General features: G+C 36.0%; 2 protein-coding genes across 2 annotated transcripts; both read left to right on the forward strand.

Moving 5' to 3' along the window:
- Window positions 1–346: 346 nt before the first annotated feature.
- LOC137635487 (pupal cuticle protein 36-like) lies at window positions 347–2,786 on the forward strand. The gene is made up of 3 exons (XM_068367946.1): window positions 347–390; window positions 828–1,489; window positions 1,635–2,786. The coding sequence occupies exons 1-3, from the start codon at window positions 379–381 to the stop codon at window positions 2,335–2,337; spliced, it is 1,377 nt and encodes a 458-aa protein (XP_068224047.1). The 5' UTR covers window positions 347–378; the 3' UTR covers window positions 2,338–2,786.
- Window positions 2,787–8,613: 5,827 nt separating this feature from the next.
- LOC137635486 (pupal cuticle protein 36-like) lies at window positions 8,614–11,176 on the forward strand. Its single transcript, XM_068367945.1, has 3 exons — window positions 8,614–8,655; window positions 9,171–9,817; window positions 9,962–11,176. Exons 1-3 carry the CDS (start codon window positions 8,644–8,646, stop codon window positions 10,689–10,691), a joined length of 1,389 nt encoding a protein of 462 aa, XP_068224046.1. The 5' UTR covers window positions 8,614–8,643; the 3' UTR covers window positions 10,692–11,176.
- The last annotated feature ends 7,916 nt before the right edge of the window (window positions 11,177–19,092 follow it).

Below are 19,092 nucleotides of genomic sequence, written 5' to 3' on the forward strand. Positions count from 1 at the left end.
AACCTTATTAAGAAGCAAGTCAATCTTCAGCTACTGAACATATCTTTGATATATTAAATTATCTTGAAACAGAAAACTCGTATTTCGGTTTAATAAAACAAATTTCATCAAGTCAATTTCAAATCAGCTTTTGATTCACTTTCGCGATAAACTGGATTGCTGGAAAAGAAGAGCCAGGGGGTGGGGGCAGATGGCCTGTGAAGGGCAAGTTTTTACGTGAATAAGGATGAACTGGATCGGAGCATTGGGGGTGGGGGAGGGGGGCTTAGCAGGGAGGGGGGGCGATGGCAGCCTAAGAGGGCGAAGGGCACCGGTCCCTTATAAAAGCGTTGCAGAGACGATGGATCATCACATTCAGTTCGACTCCTTCAGACAACGATGACGACCAAAGTAAGTTCTCTCGTTGCCTCGGTTTCACGAACTCTTAATTTCTTATTTGATTCTCGACAATTTTTACCCAGCATTGATTAAATACAGAGCTAATAATAAGGACGAAATTATCAAAAACATACTTTTAATTTTCTTTAAAATAATTAAATGCATGTTTTTGTTTCAATACTAAAGGTAATTTTCATACTTCAATATGGTCCAAAATTAATTGGAAACTATATTTTTACTCAGATATGTCAATATCACAAAAATTAGTTATCAATTATTTCCATGAATGAAAACCAGAGAAAAATCAGGCTAACATAATTCTAATAAAATAAGAAATTTATTTAGATTGCAATGCTAGAAATTTAATTCATTTAGAAATGTTTCAACTATTTACTAACTTCAGAACGACTTTCAGTTTTCGGATAATGATAAACACGAAACCTTTCCAGACGATGAAGGTGTTGTGCGCCTTCCTGGCAGTTGTAATACCCAACGGAGTTCTTTCTGACCCAGCAAGATTGTACGAACCTCCTGCAGTAGGTGGATCCGGGTCTTCAGCAGGAGCTTTTGGGGCTTCCTCTGGTGCACAGGGAGGAGGATTTGGAGGTTCCTCTCTGGGAGGACTTGGGGGATCTGTCAGCAGTGGTTTCGGTGGTGGTTTAAGTGGAGGATTTGGAGGCTCTTCAGGTAGTTCCTCAGGTGGTTTTGGAGCTTCAGGATCTGGTTTTGGAGGCGCTTCAGGATCTGGTTTTGGAGGTTCCTCAGGATTAGGTGCTTCTGCATTTGGAGGCTCCTCAGGATTAGGTACTTCTGCTGCTGGATTTGGTGGATCTTCTTCTGGAGGTTTCAGTGGATCTACTGGATCCTTCGGTGTATCTCGCCCTACTGGATCCTCACCAGGAGGCTTTGGAGGATCCCGCCCTTCTGGGGCTTCTCCCAGTTACCAAGGTCCCTCTGCACCAATCATTCCTATTCTTGTCGATGATCGTGATGGTCCACATGCCGATGGTTCTTACACCTTCAACTTTGAAACTGCCAATGGCATCAGCAGACAAGAACAAGGATACCCACAAGGTGAAACTGGAGCTGTGGCGCAGCAAGGTGCATGGTCGTAAGTACATATGCATTCTATACCAGTAGAAAAACTACTTATAAGTTAAAAGAAAATTTGACAAAAATATGCATATACTATTGTTTATAAAACTATGAATGCTTTTAGTTATAATTATCATACTTATCCACCCTTACATTTTCAGATTCACATTCCCTGATGGCACTCCAGCTAACTTCCAGTTTGTCGCCGATGGAGATGGTTACCGTGTAGAGTCACCCCTTCTACCAACGCCTCCTCCTCTTCCACCTCATGCAATTGCTCAGATTGAAAAGGCAGCTCTAGAAGACGCTGCTGCCAATGCTGCTGGAAACAGGGGATCTTATGGTGCAAGTTCCCAATCTGGAACTGGATCTCAATTCTCTGGATCTGGATCTCAGTTCCCTGGTACTGGATTTGGATCCCAATCATCTGGTGCTGGTTCTGGATCTCAATCCTCTGGTGCTGCATTTGGATCTCAATCATCTGGTGCTGGATTTGGCTCTGGGGCTGGATTCGGATCCCAATCATCTGGTGCTGGATTTGGGTCTGGGCCTGGATTTGGTTCTGGGGCTGGTTTTGGTTCTCAATCATCTGGTGCTGGATTTGGATCCCAATCATCTGGTGCTGGATTTGGATCTCAATCATCTGGTGCTGGATTTGGATCCCAATCATCCGGTGGTGGATTTGGATCTCAATCATCCAGTGCTGGATTTGGATCTCAATCATCTGGAGCTGGATTTGGATCTCAATCATCTGGAGCTGGATTTGGATCCCAATCATCTGGTGCTGGATTTGGCTCTCAATTTACTGGATCTGTATCAAGTTCAGTTCCACAAACTCCAAGCAGAACCTATGGCTTACCTTGAACACACCAGTGAAATTTTCAGTGCAGCCCACCTGATGTGCAATGTATTTGCTTCATTATAATTCTGTATCTTTATAACTCATCTGAACTTCATATTCTTTTCCATAGCTTACAAAATTTGCAAGCTGATATTTGAGAGTTTTTGGAGTGTTGAACCTTTCTAAAAACTTAGAAATTCTTTCCTGGTTGAACAATGGCATCAATTTTCATTATCGTCAGCATGTTGGTAAATCCAACGTCTACCTAATCTCAGTAATCTCAGTTGAAATATTCACATGATGTGTATCTAGTAAAATATTGTCATTACATGTCTATGAAGATTTCTTGTGAGTGAATTATTTTGAAAATAACTCACTGGATCAGAGGTACAAAGACCTTTCCAATAATCTTATTACTTCAACATTCACTTAGGCATTTGGGCTGTTATTGTATTCATGTAAGTCAACAAAAATACGCTTAATAGTTGATAGTTACTGTTAATGATGAAATATAATTTTCTGTTACAAATTCTGTTTACCTATCCTGTCATGATAACTACTTTATTAAATATCAATTAAAATGAGAAAAAAAGTCCCATTAAAAATGGTATGAATTTCATACATTCTAATTTTTTTCATAAGTAAACTCTAATTGAGGGAAAATTATTGGTAGGAGAGTCTTTCTTAATCTTCTGGACCATAAAAGGCTATTTCAGTGTTCATCTATAAAAGAAATATTTCTAATAAGACTTCATTCAGAAAAAAATATTTTTTTCTAAATTGACCAAATTTATTAAATAATACATTGCCATTCATTACTAAGCCAATAGTATAATGGTCATGGGATCTGCTACCTAAATATTGAATAAAAACTGAATAATCAGTTCACTTTAAATAACTATGAATATAGGGATAGGTTTACCCCGTTCATTCAGTTTTGATAAGAATAAATATGGAAAATGGGTATATTGTTTGTTTCATAATCGTTGGTAGTATATACACAAAAATAGCTTACAATATATATATATGTATATATATATATATATATATATATATATATATATATGTATATATATATATGTATATATATATATGTATATATATATATATATATATATATATATATATATATATATATATATATATATATATATATATATATATATATAGCATTCTAAATATTTATTCCAAAATATATCTGATGGGTTATAAATACAGTTCATATGATCCCATTTTCAATTCCACTAGCATTCTATTCTAATGAAGAGCACAGTTCCACCGTTACAAAGGAATCAGCATCGTTTCTTTAGAACTGTCCTCATTTGTTCAAGTAGCCCAAATTGCTATCCTTTCTTGACCCCAAGGAAAGTCTAGACTTGTAAACCACGTTGGTTCCCCATCCAATTCCCCTTTGAGGGGCGCTACATCACATGAAAACTTGTGGTCTTGCTGCTCCAGCAAACTTTCTGCCATAAATAGCTTATGTACTTCCCAATAGGGTACCACGCCATGCACACATTTTAAACACAGTACATAATCCAATTTTTGGCAGCTTCATTAAGTCCTGTAGGTCTTGATTTGTATAGATGGGTCCCAGTTCAGAATCTTGAGATATATGTTCCATGCTTTCCAATAGATGGCCACATGGCCACTCACTGGTGGGATAAAGTCCCCATTTATATGTGTTGCTCCCAGTCTTGCCTACTCTGGTTCTTGCTCTGTTTAATATTACACAGTCTTTTCTGGGAAGGTTAATTCCACTTAGAAGTTGCTCATTTGGGCTTTGGATGGCACCATTTGTTGGGAAATGATCTCATTCCATCTGCTCTCCAAGTCTGTGGTTTACCGACTGCTCAGGATCTGAAATACCAATGGTCATGACTAATTCTGGACTACAGTCTTCTTACTGAGTCACTGTGACCGAAAGGGAATATCTCATCTAAGTTTACTGACTATATTTCTGTGTATTTCAACGAGTCTCCCTAGAGATGTTTAGTCTTGCAATTCCTGCCAATCTGTAGAGTGCAAGCAGAGATGTTGGCTTTAAGGTGCCAGTTATTATGTGGCATGATTAGTTTAGCTGAGGATCTATTTTGTGAGCATCGATTGATCTAGCCCACGGTGTTAAGAAGTAGTATAGATCAGCGCTAGAGCTGTTGTTATCAGTGTTTTGGAATGTAATTCCCAGTTAGAGTTGGTAAGTTGGCCCAAGAGATTGTTTCTTGTACCAACTTTTGACAGGATTTTCCTTACGTGTTCTGTCAAAGAGAGACTTCGGACTAATGTGATTTCTAGGTTATATATTCTATGGACTCGAGCGATGATTGCCAAATAATCAGCTTTTTCATTTAATTGCACATTAATCAGAGAGATGTAAAAGTGATAAAATTACCTGACGTTAGGCCTACTGCTCATGTAGTCAGGAAAAAAGATCTACATACATATCAAAGATTTACCATCGAGATGGTATTTCTGATGCTAATTTACACAATTTGAACAGCACACCAAAATGCACTCAACTGACAATAAATACTCTAAAAAATTCCAAGAGGATGAGACTCAGAATTTTGAAAACAAATTGAGTCTGGAGTCTCTAAGTTTGAACAAGGTTTCTTCCCACTCTACCACCATTTTCTGCTCTAAGAGATCAGAGAGTTAACAAACACTCTCCTCTCACAAAGCAAAGCTTTTCAGTTATCTCTTTCTGTTCTTGTCAGATTTGGCTTAAACAAGATGAGATGGGAGCGGAACAATAATTTACCTGTCATACAACTAGCAATTGTATACAATTGCGTTTCTAAACAATTGAAAAGGACTATCGTTATTTTTACTCGATTACTAAATCTACTTTCATTTAAGTGACTTTTTAAACAGCTCATATATTAGTAAGTTTACCTTGTATTCTTTGTACTTTTTACCTCCGCCAACTATTATCGTCGTCATGAAGTATTGATTTATAAGCTCAAGATAGACACGACCGGCGAAATCAAACACAGGACCTTTGGTTCAATAGAAGTAGGAGGAGATGATGATATATATATATATATATATATATATATATATATATATATATATATATATATATATATATTTATATATATATATATATATATATATATATAAATATATATATATATATATATATTTTTATATATATATATATATATATATATATATATATATATATATATATATATATATATATATATATATATATATACTGTATATATATGGAGGAGTGGAAGCAGATGTTCGTCATAGAGTGAATGAAGGTTGCAAAGTGTTGGGGGCAGTTAAGGGAGTAGTAAAAAATAGAGGGTTGGGCATGAATGTAAAGAGAGTTCTATATGAGAAAGTGATTGTACAAACTGTGATGTATGGATCGGAGTTGTGGGGAATGAAAGTGATGGAGAGACAGAAATTGAATGTGTTTGAGATGAAGTGTCTAAGGAGTATGGCTGGTGTATCTCGAGTAGATAGGGTTAGGAACGAAGTGGTGAGGGAGAGAACGGGTGTAAGAAATGAGTTAGCGGCTAGAGTGGATCTGAATGTGTTGAGGTGGTTTGGCCATGTTGAGAGAATGGAAAATGGTTGTCTGCTAAAGAAGGTGATGAATGCAAGAGTTGATGGGAGAAGTACAAGAGGAAGGCCAAGGTTTGGGTGGATGGATGGTGTGAAGAAAGCTCTGGGTGATAGGAAGATAGATGTGAGAGAGGCAAGAGAGCGTGCTAGAAATAGGAATGAATGGCGAGCGATTGTGACGCAGTTCCGGTAGGCCCTGCGGCTTCCTCCGGTGCCTTAGATGACCGCGGAGGTAGCAGCAGTAGGGGATTCAGCATTATGAAGCTTCATCTGTGGTGGATAATGTGGGAGGTTGGGCTGTGGCACCCTAGCAGTACCAGCTGAACTCGGTTGAGTCCCTGGTTAGGCTGAAGGAACGTAGAGAGTAGAGGTCCCCTTTTTGTTTTGTTTCATTGTTGATGTCGGCTACCCCCCAAAATTGGGGGAAGTGCCTTTGGTATATGTATGTATATATATATTATACATATATGCATATATATATACATATATTATATATATAAATATATATAATTTATATATATATATATATATATATGCATATACATACACAAAGCTATACGATAGAGCACTTGGCTCCCTATTGAAAGGCCAGCGGAGTATTCCTGACTTAAGGCTCACCATTACACCCAATAGTGAATGGCTATCAGCCTCCTCTGGGGTCAATTAAAGGGGTGTAGGGGTAGTACTGTCACTCCCAAAGACTCCAGGAGAAACCGGAGAACTGTAAATTATCCCACTTCGAGGGAAGCCATTATTATTATTATTATTATTATTATTATTATTATTATTATTATCACTTGCTAAGATACAACCATAATTGGAAAAACAGGATGCTATAAGCACAAGGGCTCAAACAGGGAAAATAGCCCAGTAAGGAAAGGAAATAAGGAAATAAATAAACTACAAGAGAAGCAATGAACAACAAAAATAAAATATTCTAAGAACAGTAACAACATTAGAATAAATATTTTATATCTAAACTAAAAAACTTTACCAAAACAAGAGGAAGAGACTCACCCATGAAAAATGGTAAATGCAGAAAAACAAAGGTAAGTGACCTCAGTAATCATAAAGATTATAAGGGTCAGCATTAGGTCAGTAATTCCCCTTCCTTATGATGAAGGTCAAGGTACCTTTTTTCGTAAGTCCACTTTGGCTCATTCCTTGATTGACCATTCTATGGTCAGACCAGCTGAAACATTGACTTGAGAATAGGTCGTAAGACGAAGTCGTTATTGAAATCGGATTCCAGATTCCAGGTGACACGGAGACATTCCAGGATCTTTCTCTTGTATGGATAAATATTCCAGATTGGTCTTACTCATTTTATACTAAGATCACTTATCCGTATATAAGGACATAAGTATTTTTATAGTTTATATAAGAAATATCTGTTTTGATGTTGTTAATGTTATTAAAATATTTCATTTTAATTTTTCATTACATATATCGTTTATTTATTACCTAATCTCCTTTCCTCATTGGGCTATTTTTTCCTGTTGGGGCCCTTGGGCTTATAGTATCTTGATTTTCCAATTAGGGTTGTAGCTTTGCTAGTTGTAATAATAATAATAATAATAATAATAATAATAATAATGATGATAATGATAATAACAATAATAATAACGTTAATAATAATTATAAAAATAATAATAATATTAATAATAATAAAAATAATAAGAAGAAGAGTAATAATAAGAATAATATTAGTAATAATAATAATAATATTAATAATAATAATAACAATAATATTAATAATAATAATAACAATAATAATAATACTAATAATAATAATGTTAATAATAATAATATTAATAATAATAAAAATAATAAAAATAATAATAATAATAATAATAATAATAATAATAATAATAATAATAAAAGAAGGATACAATTAATGGTGTAACATGTAGTGACACCATTTTTTCCAAAAGTCGTTCTCCGAAAAAAATGGATCCAAAATCTTAGATCACTCATCTAGTTGGGAATCTATATCTATGAAGAGGCCAAAGGAAAAATGACTTCAAACTAGATAAGTTAATTCTATGACTTAATCACCACAGGATAGTTACCCAAAGTTCTAGCTACCGAGGATTACGAGCAATGCAGTTAATTATAGAGATGAAAATTTAATAACCAAGGATAAAAAAATTACCTTCCCGATTAAAATTTCTTACTACTGCTCTATCACGTAATTATTCAATCAGTTCACAATGTTGTGTAACTTTATCATAAATAGAGTATAATTGTATTATTGTATTAGTATGGATAAAAATATGAATTTAAATAACATTAGTATTCTCTAATGTCCACAATCTCCTTCAATTATTCATCATAAACAAACTTTAAAATACAAAAAAAAAAAAAAAAAAAAGTTCAACATATAAAAAATATTAACAGTAACATTATTAAGAAGCAATTCCATCTTAGTTCAAAATAGATATCACAATTGAAAGAAACTTTAAACCAAAAAGAAGCCATTCGATTGAATTAAATTTCACCAACACAAATTTCCAATCGACTTTTGATTCACTTTCGCGAAAAACTGGATCACTGGAAAAGAAGAAGGCGGAGGAAAGATGGCCCGCGAAGGGCAAGTTTTTAGGTGAATAAGGATGGGTAGGGGGCCTTCCTTGCTGGGGGAGGGGAGGGGGTGGAAGCCAAAGAGGGCGAAGGGCACCGGTCCCTTATAAAAGCGTTGCAGAGACGAAGGATCATCACATTCAGTTCGACTCCTTCAGACAACGATGACGACCAAAGTAAGTTCTCTCGTTGACTCGGTTTCTCGAACTCTTTAATTTCTAATTTAATTCTCGACAGTTTTTACCTAGCATTGATTAATTACAGAGCTAATAATAAGGAGCAAATAACAAAAAAAATACTATTAACTTGATCACTCACATTTATGGTTAATTTCAACTTGAACACCAAATAAGAAAATCGAAACGAAGTTAATTGTAACTAATTTTCTTTCAAATAATTAAATGAACGTTTTTGTTATAATACTAAAGGTAATTTTCATACTTCAATATGGTCCAAAATGAATTGGAAACTAAATTTTTACACAGATATGTCAATATCACAAAAATTAGTCATAAATCATTTCCATGAATGAAAACCAGAGAAAAATCAGGCTAACAAAATTCTAATGAAATAAGAAATCTATTTAGATTGCAATGCTAGAAATTTAATTTAATTAGAAAAGATTCAACTATTTACCAACTTCAGAACGGCTTTCTTTTTCCGGATAATGATAAACACGAAACCTTTCCAGACGATGAAGGTGCTGTGCGCCTTCCTGGCAGTTGTAATACCCAACGGAGTTCTTTCTGACCCAGCAAGATTGTACCAACCTCCTGCAGTAGGTGGATCTGGGTCTTCTGCAGGAGCTTTTGGGGCTTCCTCTGGTGCACAAGGAGGAGGATTTGGAGGTTCCTCTCTGGGAGGACTTGGGGGATCTGTCAGCAGTGGTTTCGGTGGTGGTGTAAGTGGAGGGTTTGGAGGTTCTTCAGGTAGTTCCTCCGGTAGTTTTGGAGCTTCAGGGTCTGGTTTTGGAGGCGCTTCAGGATCTGGTTTTGGAGGTTCCTCAGGATTAGGTGCTTCTGCTTTTGGAGGTTCTTCAACAGCTGGTTTTGGTGGATCTTCTTCTGGAGGTTTTAGTGGATCTACTGGATCCTTCGGTGTATCTCGCCCTGCTGGATCCTCAACGGGAGGCTTTGGAGGATCCCGCCCTTCTGGGGCTTCTCCCAGTTACCAAGGTCCCTTTGCACCAGTCATTCCTATTCTTGTCGATGACCGTGACGGTCCACATGCCGATGGTTCTTACACCTTCAACTTTGAAACTGCCAATGGCATCAGCAGACAGGAACAAGGATACCCACAAGGTGTGACTGGAGCTGTGGCGCAGCAGGGTGCATGGTCGTAAGTATGAACATATTCTATACCAAACGAAAAACTACTTATAAGTTAAGGAAAATTTGACAAAAATATGAATATACTATTGTTTATAAAACTATGAATGCTTTTAGTTATAATTATCATACTTATCCACCCTTACATTTTCAGATTCACATTCCCTGATGGCACTCCAGCTAACTTCCAGTTTGTCGCCGATGGAGATGGTTACCGTGTAGAGTCACCCCTTCTACCAACGCCTCCTCCTCTTCCACCTCATGCAATTGCTCAGATTGAAAAGGCAGCTCTGGAAGACGCTGCTGCTAATGCTGCTGGAAACAGGGGAACTTATGGTGGAAGTTCTCAAGCTGGATCTGGTTCTCAGTTTTCTGGAACTGGATCTCAATTCTCTGGATCTGGATCTCAGTTTTCTGGTACTGGATCTCAATTCTCTGGGTCCGGATCTCAATCCTCTGGTGCTGGATTTGGATCCCAATCATCTGGTGCTGGATTCGGATCTGGGGCTGGATTTGGATCTCAATCATCTGGTGCTGGATTTGGATCCCAATCATCTGGTGCTGGATTTGGATCCCAATCATCTGGTGCTGGATTTGGATCCCAATCATCTGGTGCTGGATTCGGATCTGGGGCTGGATTTGGATCTCAATCATCTGGAGCTGGATTTGGCTCTGGGGCTGGATTTGGATTCCAATCATCTGGTGCTGGATTTGGATCTCAATCATCTGGTGCTGGATTTGGCTCTGGGGCTGGATTTGGATCCCAATCATCTGGCACTGGATTTGGATCCCAATCATCTGGGGCTGGATTTGGCTCTCAGTTTACTGGATCTGCATCAAGTTCAGTTCCACAAACTCCAAGCAGAACCTATGGCTTACCTTGAACAGACCAGTGAAATTTTCAGTGCAGCCCACCTGATGTGCAATGAATTTACTTGATTATAATTCTGTATCTTTATAACTCATCTGAACTTTATATTCTTTTCCATAGCTTACAAAGTGTTTAAGATGATATTTGAGAGTTTTTGGAGTGTTGAACCTTTCTAAAAAATTAGAAATTCTTTCCTGATTGTACAATGGCATCAATATTCATTATCGTCAGCATGTTGGTAAATACAATGTCTACCTAATCTCAGTAATCTCAGTTGATATATTCAGATGTGTATCTAGTTAAATATTGTCATTACATGTCTATGAAGATTTCTTGTGAGTGAATTATTGTCAAAGTAACTCACCGGATCAGACGTCCCACTAACTTTCCAATAATCTTTTTACTTCAACATTCACTTAGGCATTTGGGCTGTTATTGTATTCATGCAAGTCAACAAAAATACGCTTAATAGTTGCTAGTTACTGTTAATGATTAAATATAATTTTCTATCACAAATTATGTTTACCTATCCTATCATGATAACTACTACATTAAATATCAATTAAAATGAGAAAAAAATCCGATTAAATATGGTATGAATTTCATAAATATAATTTTTTTTCATAAGAAAACTGAAATTAAGGGAAAATTATTGGTGGGAGAATCTTTCTTAACATTCTGGACCATAAAAAGGCTATTTCAGTGTTCATCCATAAAAAAAATATTTCTAATAAGACTTCATTCATAAAAATATTTTTTTCTAATATGACCAAATTTATCAAATAATACATTTCCATTCATGGTGAAGCTAATAGTATAATAGTCATAGGTTCTACTACTTAAATATTGACTAAAAAACTGAATAAACAGTTGGCCTTAAATAAATAAGAATATAGTGATAGGTTTACTTTGTTCATTCAGTTTTGATAAGAATAAATATGGAAAATGGGTATATTGTTTGTTTCAAAATCGTTGATAGTGTATACACAAAAAAAAGCTTACATATATATATAGAGCATTCTACAAGTTTATTCCAAAATATACCTGATCATTTACAAATACAGGTCACATGATCCCATTTTCAATTCCACCAGCTCCATACTCTAACGAAGAGCACAGTTCCACTGTTGCAAAAGAATCAGCATCGTTTCTCTAGGACTGTCGTCACTAGTCCGAGCAGCCTAAATTGCGATCCTTTCTTGACCTCAAGGAAAGTCTAGACTTGTAAACCACATTGGTTCCCCATCCAAATCCCCTTCAGGTGGCGCTACATCACATGAAAACTTGTGGTCTCCATGCTCCGCAAACTCTCTACTATAGCTTATGTACTTCCCAATAGGGTATCACGCAACGCACACATTTTATACCGAGTATATAGTCCATTGTTTGGCAGCTTCATCAAAGTCCTGTAAGTCTTGATCTGTACAGATAGGCCCCAGTTGACAATCACGATGTATATACTCCATGGTATGCATTGGATGACCATATGGGGACTCACTGGTGAGATAAAGTCCCCATTTATATGTGTTGCTCTCAGTGTTACCTACTCTGGTTCTTGCTCTGTTCAATATTACCCCGTCTTTTCTAGGAAGGTTCATTCCACTTGGAAGTTGCTCATATGGACTTTGGATGGCATCATTTGGTGGGAAATGATCTCATTCCATCTGCTCTCCAAGTCTGTGGTTTACCGACTGCTCAGGACCTAAACTACCAATGATCATGACTAATTCTGGACTACAGTCTTCTTACTGAGTCACTGTGACCGAAAGGGAATATCTCAAGTAAGTTTACTGGCTATATTTCTGAGTATTTCAACGAGTGTCCGTAGAGCTGTTTGGTGGTGCAATTCCTGCCAATCTGTAGAGTGTTGGCAGAAATGTTGGCTTTAAGGTGCCAGTTATTATGAGGCATGACTAGTTTAGCTGCGGATCTATTTTGTGAGCGTCGAATCATCTAGCCCACGGTGCTAAAAAGTTGTATAGATCAGCGCTAGAGCTGCTGTTATCAGTGTTTTGGAATCTAATTTCCAGTTAGAGTTGGTAAGTTGGCCCAAGAGATTGTTTCTTGTACCAACTTTTGACAGGATTTTCCTTACGTGTTCTGTCAAAGAGAGACTTCGGACTAATGTGACTTCTAGGTTTTATATTCTATGGACTCGAGCGATGATTGCCAAATAATCAGCTCTTTCATTTCAATGCATATTAATCGAAGAAATGTAAAATAGATAAAATTACCTCAGGTTAGCCTACTTCTCATGTAGTCAGGAAAAAAGATCAATATACACATAAAAGACTTGCCATCGAGATGGTATTTCTGATGCTGATTTACACAATTTGAACATCACTCCAAAATGCACTCAACTGACAATAAATATTCTGTAAACAATTCCAAGAGGATGAGACTCAGAATTTTGAAAACAAATTGAATTTAGGGTGTCTAAGTTTGAGTAAGGTTTCTCCCCACTCTACCACCAATTTCTGCTCTAAGAGATCAGTGATTTAACAAACACTCTCCTCTCACAAAGCAAATCTTTTCAGTTATCTCTTCCTGTTCTTGTCAGATTTGGCTTAAACAAGATGAGATGGGAGCGGAACAATAATTCATCTGTCGTACAACTAGCAATTGTATACAATTGCGTTTCTAAACAATTGAAAATCACTATCATTATTTTCACTCGATTACTAAATCTAGTTTCATTTGAGTAACTTTTTATACAGCTCATGTTTTAGTAAGTTTACCTTGTATTCTTTATACTTTTTACCTCCGTCAACTATTCTCGTCGTCATCATCATTATCATCATCTAGGTTAGACTTCTCCATTCATCATCATTTATTTCACGCTTCATAGTCCTCAGCCTTGTAGGCCTGGGTCTTCCAACTATTCTAGTGCATTGTGGAGCCCAGTTGAAAGTTTGGTGAGCTAATCTCTCCCGGGAAGTGCGAAGAACATCCCCAACCCATTTCCATCTACACCTTATTCTATACTATTGGAAATGCCCCGGTCAAGCAATGTGTTGGCTGGGGGTTCCAGACCCGTTCAAATGAAATGGTTTCTCGTAATGTCTTCAACCTAACTGTCCTTGTGAGCTAGAGATGAGAGGGGGGTGGTGATTGGGACAGCCAATAAGTCTACCCACTGAGTCATCAACAGTTACTTAAATATTGATTAAAAAACTGAATAATCAGTTGACCGTAAATAGATATGAATATAGTGATATGTTTACTCTGTTCATTCAGTTTTGATTAGAATATGGAAAATGGGAATATTGTTTGTTTCAAAATCGTGGGTAGTATGTACAGCAAAAAAAAGTGAGAAGTATGTACACAAAAAAAAGCTTACAATATATATGTATATATGTATGTATATATATATATATATATATATATATATATATATATATATATATATATATATATATATATATATACTGTATATATATTATATATATATATATACATATATATATATATATATATATATATATATATATATATATATATATATATATATATATTATTCTAGAAGTGTATTCCGAATTATATTTGATGGGTTGTAAATAAAGTTCATATGGTCCCATTTCCAATTCCACCAGCTCCATACTCTAACGAAGAGCACAGTTACATTGCTGCAAAAAAATCAGCATCTTTTCTCTCGGACTGTCGCCACTAGTCCGAGCAGCCTAAACTGAGATCCTTTCTTTACCCCCAAGGAAAGTCTAGAGTTGTAAACCACGTTGGTTCCCCATCCCCTTCAGGTGGCGCTACATCACATGAAAACTTGTGGTCTCGTTGCTCCAGCAATCTCTCTGCTATAAATAGCTTATGTACTTCCAAATAGGGTACCACACCATGCACACATTTTATACACAGGCCATAGTCCATTGTTTGGTAGCTTCATTAAAGTCCTGTAGGTCTTAATCTGTAAAGATGGGCCCCAGTTAACAATCTCGAAGTATATACTCCATGGTTTGCATTGGATGGCCACATGGCCACTCCCTGGTGGGATAAATTCCCCATTTATATGTGTTGCTCCTAGTCTTGCCTACTCTGGTTCTTGCTCTGTTTAATATTATCCAGTCTTTTCTGGGAAGGTTCATTCCACTTAGAAGTTGCTCATATGGGCATCATTTGGTGGGAAATGATCTCATTCCATCTGCTCTCCAAGTCTGTGGTTTCCCGACTGCTCAGGATCTGAACCACCAATGGTCATGACGCTAATTCTGGACTACAGTCTTCTTACTGAGTCACTGTGACCGAAAGGGAATATCTCATCTAAGTTTACAGACTATATTTCTGTGTATTTCAACGAGTCTCCCTAGATACGTTTGGTGGTGCAATTCCTGCCAATCTGTAGAATGCTGGTCGTACCTAGTGTGGAGAGGGGGCTTGGGCGCTGATCATATGTATATACAGTATAATCAGTCTCAGGGTCCCTACCATGTCCCTAGCCTCTGCCATTCATGAGTAACCTTCAAATGGAAAGAAATGTATGTTCTTCTGGCTATTCGAACTCCTGCATTATGTATCACATATAGTATTTTAAATCTACGAGAAGATGCTGATGGTAACATTCACATCTATAAGCACTGCCTTATACAATATTAAAATTAGCTAACAATCAGCACCACATTTTGGTGTTGGAGAAAACTTCCAGCAGATGAAAGGACTTTTTACTCACTTGACCTTAAGGGCAAATGTACAGAGCCTAATTTACCAGGTCTAATACATAAGGAACTCTTGATCATTTATGTCCAAGTGTAGGATACCCTTTCTGAGTGAGGATACCTTAACGTGGTGAAAGGGTTTGTGTGTCGCCATGATCAGCAAAGCTGTACTAGTCGGGGACAACCATACTAGGTTGGTTTACTGTGGGCGATCACACAAAGTCTCTCTCTCTCTCTCTCTCTCTCTCTCTCTCTCTCTCTCTCTCTCTCTCTCTCTCTCTCTGTATATATATATATATATATATATATATATATATATATATATATATATATATATATATATATATATATATTTATTTATTGTGCGTGTGTATGAACATGTCTGATTTAAAAGAAACTTTATCTCGTCTCTAAAAGACCTGGCCACTATAAATTGACTATGGAATAAAACTATCTACTTACAATGAAATAATTAAGGAAAGCATATATACAAAATAGAGCCACTATAATATATAACACAAATTTAAAAATATCCTTATGACATGAATTGTCTAAAAACTTTAAAATCTTAGCAACAGAGTAATTCTCAGAATTTGCAATAAGAAAGAATTTAAAGTGGAGTCCATATCAAATTACTAAATAATAAATTTAAATAATATTATCTCCAGTAATTTTATTATTGTTAGGGTTGTGGTGGCCGATGTGGTAACGTCCCTGACTGGTGAATACCAGACTGGGGTTCGAGTCCCGTTCAAACTTGTTAGTTCCTTTGGTCGCTACAACCTCACCGTCCTTGTGAGCTAAGGATGAGGGGTTTGGGGGAGCCTAGAGGTCTATCTGCTGAGATATCAGCAACAGCCATTGCCTGGTTCTTCTTGGTCCTAGCTTGGGTGGAGAAGGAGCTTGGGCGCTGATCATATATATATACGGTCAGTCTCTAGGGCATTGCCCTGCTCGATAAGGCAATGTCACTGTCCATTACCCCTGCCACTAATGGGCGGCCTTTAAACCTCCAAATTAGGATAACTGACACCTTAGCATTACCAACTAAACTCGGCTGAACCCCTCGTAAGGCTGGGAGGAGCTAAGAGAAGAAAAGTCCCATTTTGTTCTCTTGATCTTTTCGGCTTAAGCGTGGGAGTCTTCCAGTTGCCTCGAGTTATTTTTTTAGAGTTTTAGAAAGATAGTTGCAGATAATTCTTAACCTAGCTCATGATAACTATATCTAACTAACTATTTCAATAGCATTGCTTATTGATCAAACAATGTTACCCTTGTTGACATGTTAAAATAGTAAGAATTTCATAGTCAAATACACACACAAATATATATATATATATATATATATATATATATATATATATATATATATATATATATTTATATGTGTGTGTGTGTGTGTGTGTGTGTGTGTGTGTGTGTGTATACCGGACGTATCACTACAACATCTCTTCCCGTCCCTCGGGTAGGGCAAAGAAAAAGTAGTCATACCATGGTGAGAGGGGATGTGTTTGCATGTGTGTGCGTTATCTAAATATTTAACCATCATTTTGACTGGTCACGTACACTAGTGCAGGTGTGTATATACATATATATATACATATATAATATATATATTGTTATACATATTGTTATACATAATATATACAGAGTATTAGAACAACGGACTGATATCTTAAAATCCACGGTTCAATATAGACCGGAAGCCACAAGTCAACCTACTTTGATAATTGTGGACAATATCAGAGGGTTGGGAGAACGTATACTGCTAACAACACATTCCTAGAAACTTTATAATTTCAACAAAAAAAGGTATCAATTCTAAAAGATATTTCTTCCCACTTCCCAAGAGATATTATTTCATTAATCTTTTAACTTGGCTCCATAAGGCACTAGAAGAGTTGGAAGACCCAGGCCTACATGGCTGAGGATTATGAAGCGTGAAGTAGGAGAGCATGGATGGAGAAGTATTGATTTAAAAGCGAAATCTAACAGATACCCTTTGCGTCAATAGGCGTAGGAGGAGATATATATATATATATATATATATATATATATATATATATATATATATATATATATATATATATATATATATATATATAAAAAATAAGCATATGTAAACACGAAGCTATACGGTATAGCACTTGGCTCCCTATTGAAAGGCCAGTGAAGTATTCCTGACTTATGGTTATCAGCATCCTCTGGGGTCAATAAAGGGGGTGTAGGGGTAGCAATGTCACTCCCAAAGACTCAAGGAGAAACCGGAGAACTGTAAATTACTCCTCTTTGAGAGAAGCCATACACAATATTATTATTATTATTATTATTATTATTATTATTATCATTAATTGCTAAGCTACAACCATAATTGGAAAAACAGGATGCTATAAGCACAAGAGCTCCAATAGGGACAATAGCCCAGTGAGGAAAGGAAATAAGGAAATAAATAAACTACAAGAGAAGTAATTAACAATTAAAATAAAATATTCTAAGAACAGTAACAACATTAAACTAAATATTTCCTATATAAACTATAAAAACTTTACCAAAACAAGAGGAAGAGACTCGACCATGAACAATGATAAATGCAGAAAAACGAAGGTAAGTGACCTTAGTAATTATAAAGATTATAAGGGTCAGCATCAGGTCAGTAATTCCCCTTCCTTATGATGAAGGTCAAGGTACCTTTATTCGTAAGTCCACTTTGGCTCATATCTTGATTGACCATTCTCTGGTCAGACCAGCTGAAACATTGACTTGAGAATAGGTCGTAAGACGAAGTCGTTATTAAAATCGGATTCCAGGTTCCAGGTGACACGGAGACATTCCAGGATCTTTCTCTTGTATGGATAAATATTCCAGATTGGTATTACTCATTTTATACTAAGACCATTTATCCGTATATACGAAGGACATATGTATTTTTTATAGTTTATATAAGAAATATCTGTTTAGATGTTGTTAATGTTATCAAAATATTTCATTTTAATTGTTCATTACTTATATCGTTTATTTATTTTCTTATTTCCTTTCCTCACTGGGCTATTTTTCCCTGTTGGGGCCCTTGGGCTTATTGTATCTTGATTTTCCAACTAGGGTTGTAGCTTAGCTAGTAGTAGTAGTAGTAATAATAATAATAACAATAATAATAATGATGATGATAATAATAATAACAAAAATAGCATCTATAATAATAATAATAAAAATAGCATCCATAATAATAATAATAATAATAATAATAATAAAAGAAGGATACAATTAATGGTGTAACATGAAGTGACACGATCAATTTCCCAAAAAGTCGTTCACCGGAGAAAAAGAAAAAAAAAAAAAAAGTTCCAAAATCTTAGATCACTCATCTAGTTGGGAATCTATATCTATGAAGAGGCCAAAGGAATTCTGACTTCATACTAGATAAGTTAATTCTATGACTTAATCACCACAGGATAGTTTCCTTAAGTACTAGCTACCGAGGATTACGAGCAATGCTGTTAATTATAGAGATGAAAATTTAATAACCAAGGATAAAAAAATTACTTACTGCTGCTCTATCACGTAATTATTCAATCAGTTCATAATTTTGTATTACTTTATCATAAATACAGTATAGTTGTATTTTTATATTAGTATGAATGAAAAAAATTAATTTAAATAATATTAGCATTCTCTAATGTCCAGAATCTCCTTAAATTATCTATCATAAACAGACTTTAAAATGCAATAAGAAAAAAAAAATTGCTTGCGCAC

Source organism: Palaemon carinicauda, unplaced genomic scaffold (assembly GCF_036898095.1).
Source record: "Palaemon carinicauda isolate YSFRI2023 unplaced genomic scaffold, ASM3689809v2 scaffold130, whole genome shotgun sequence".
Classification (NCBI taxonomy): Eukaryota; Metazoa; Arthropoda; class Malacostraca; order Decapoda; family Palaemonidae; genus Palaemon; species Palaemon carinicauda.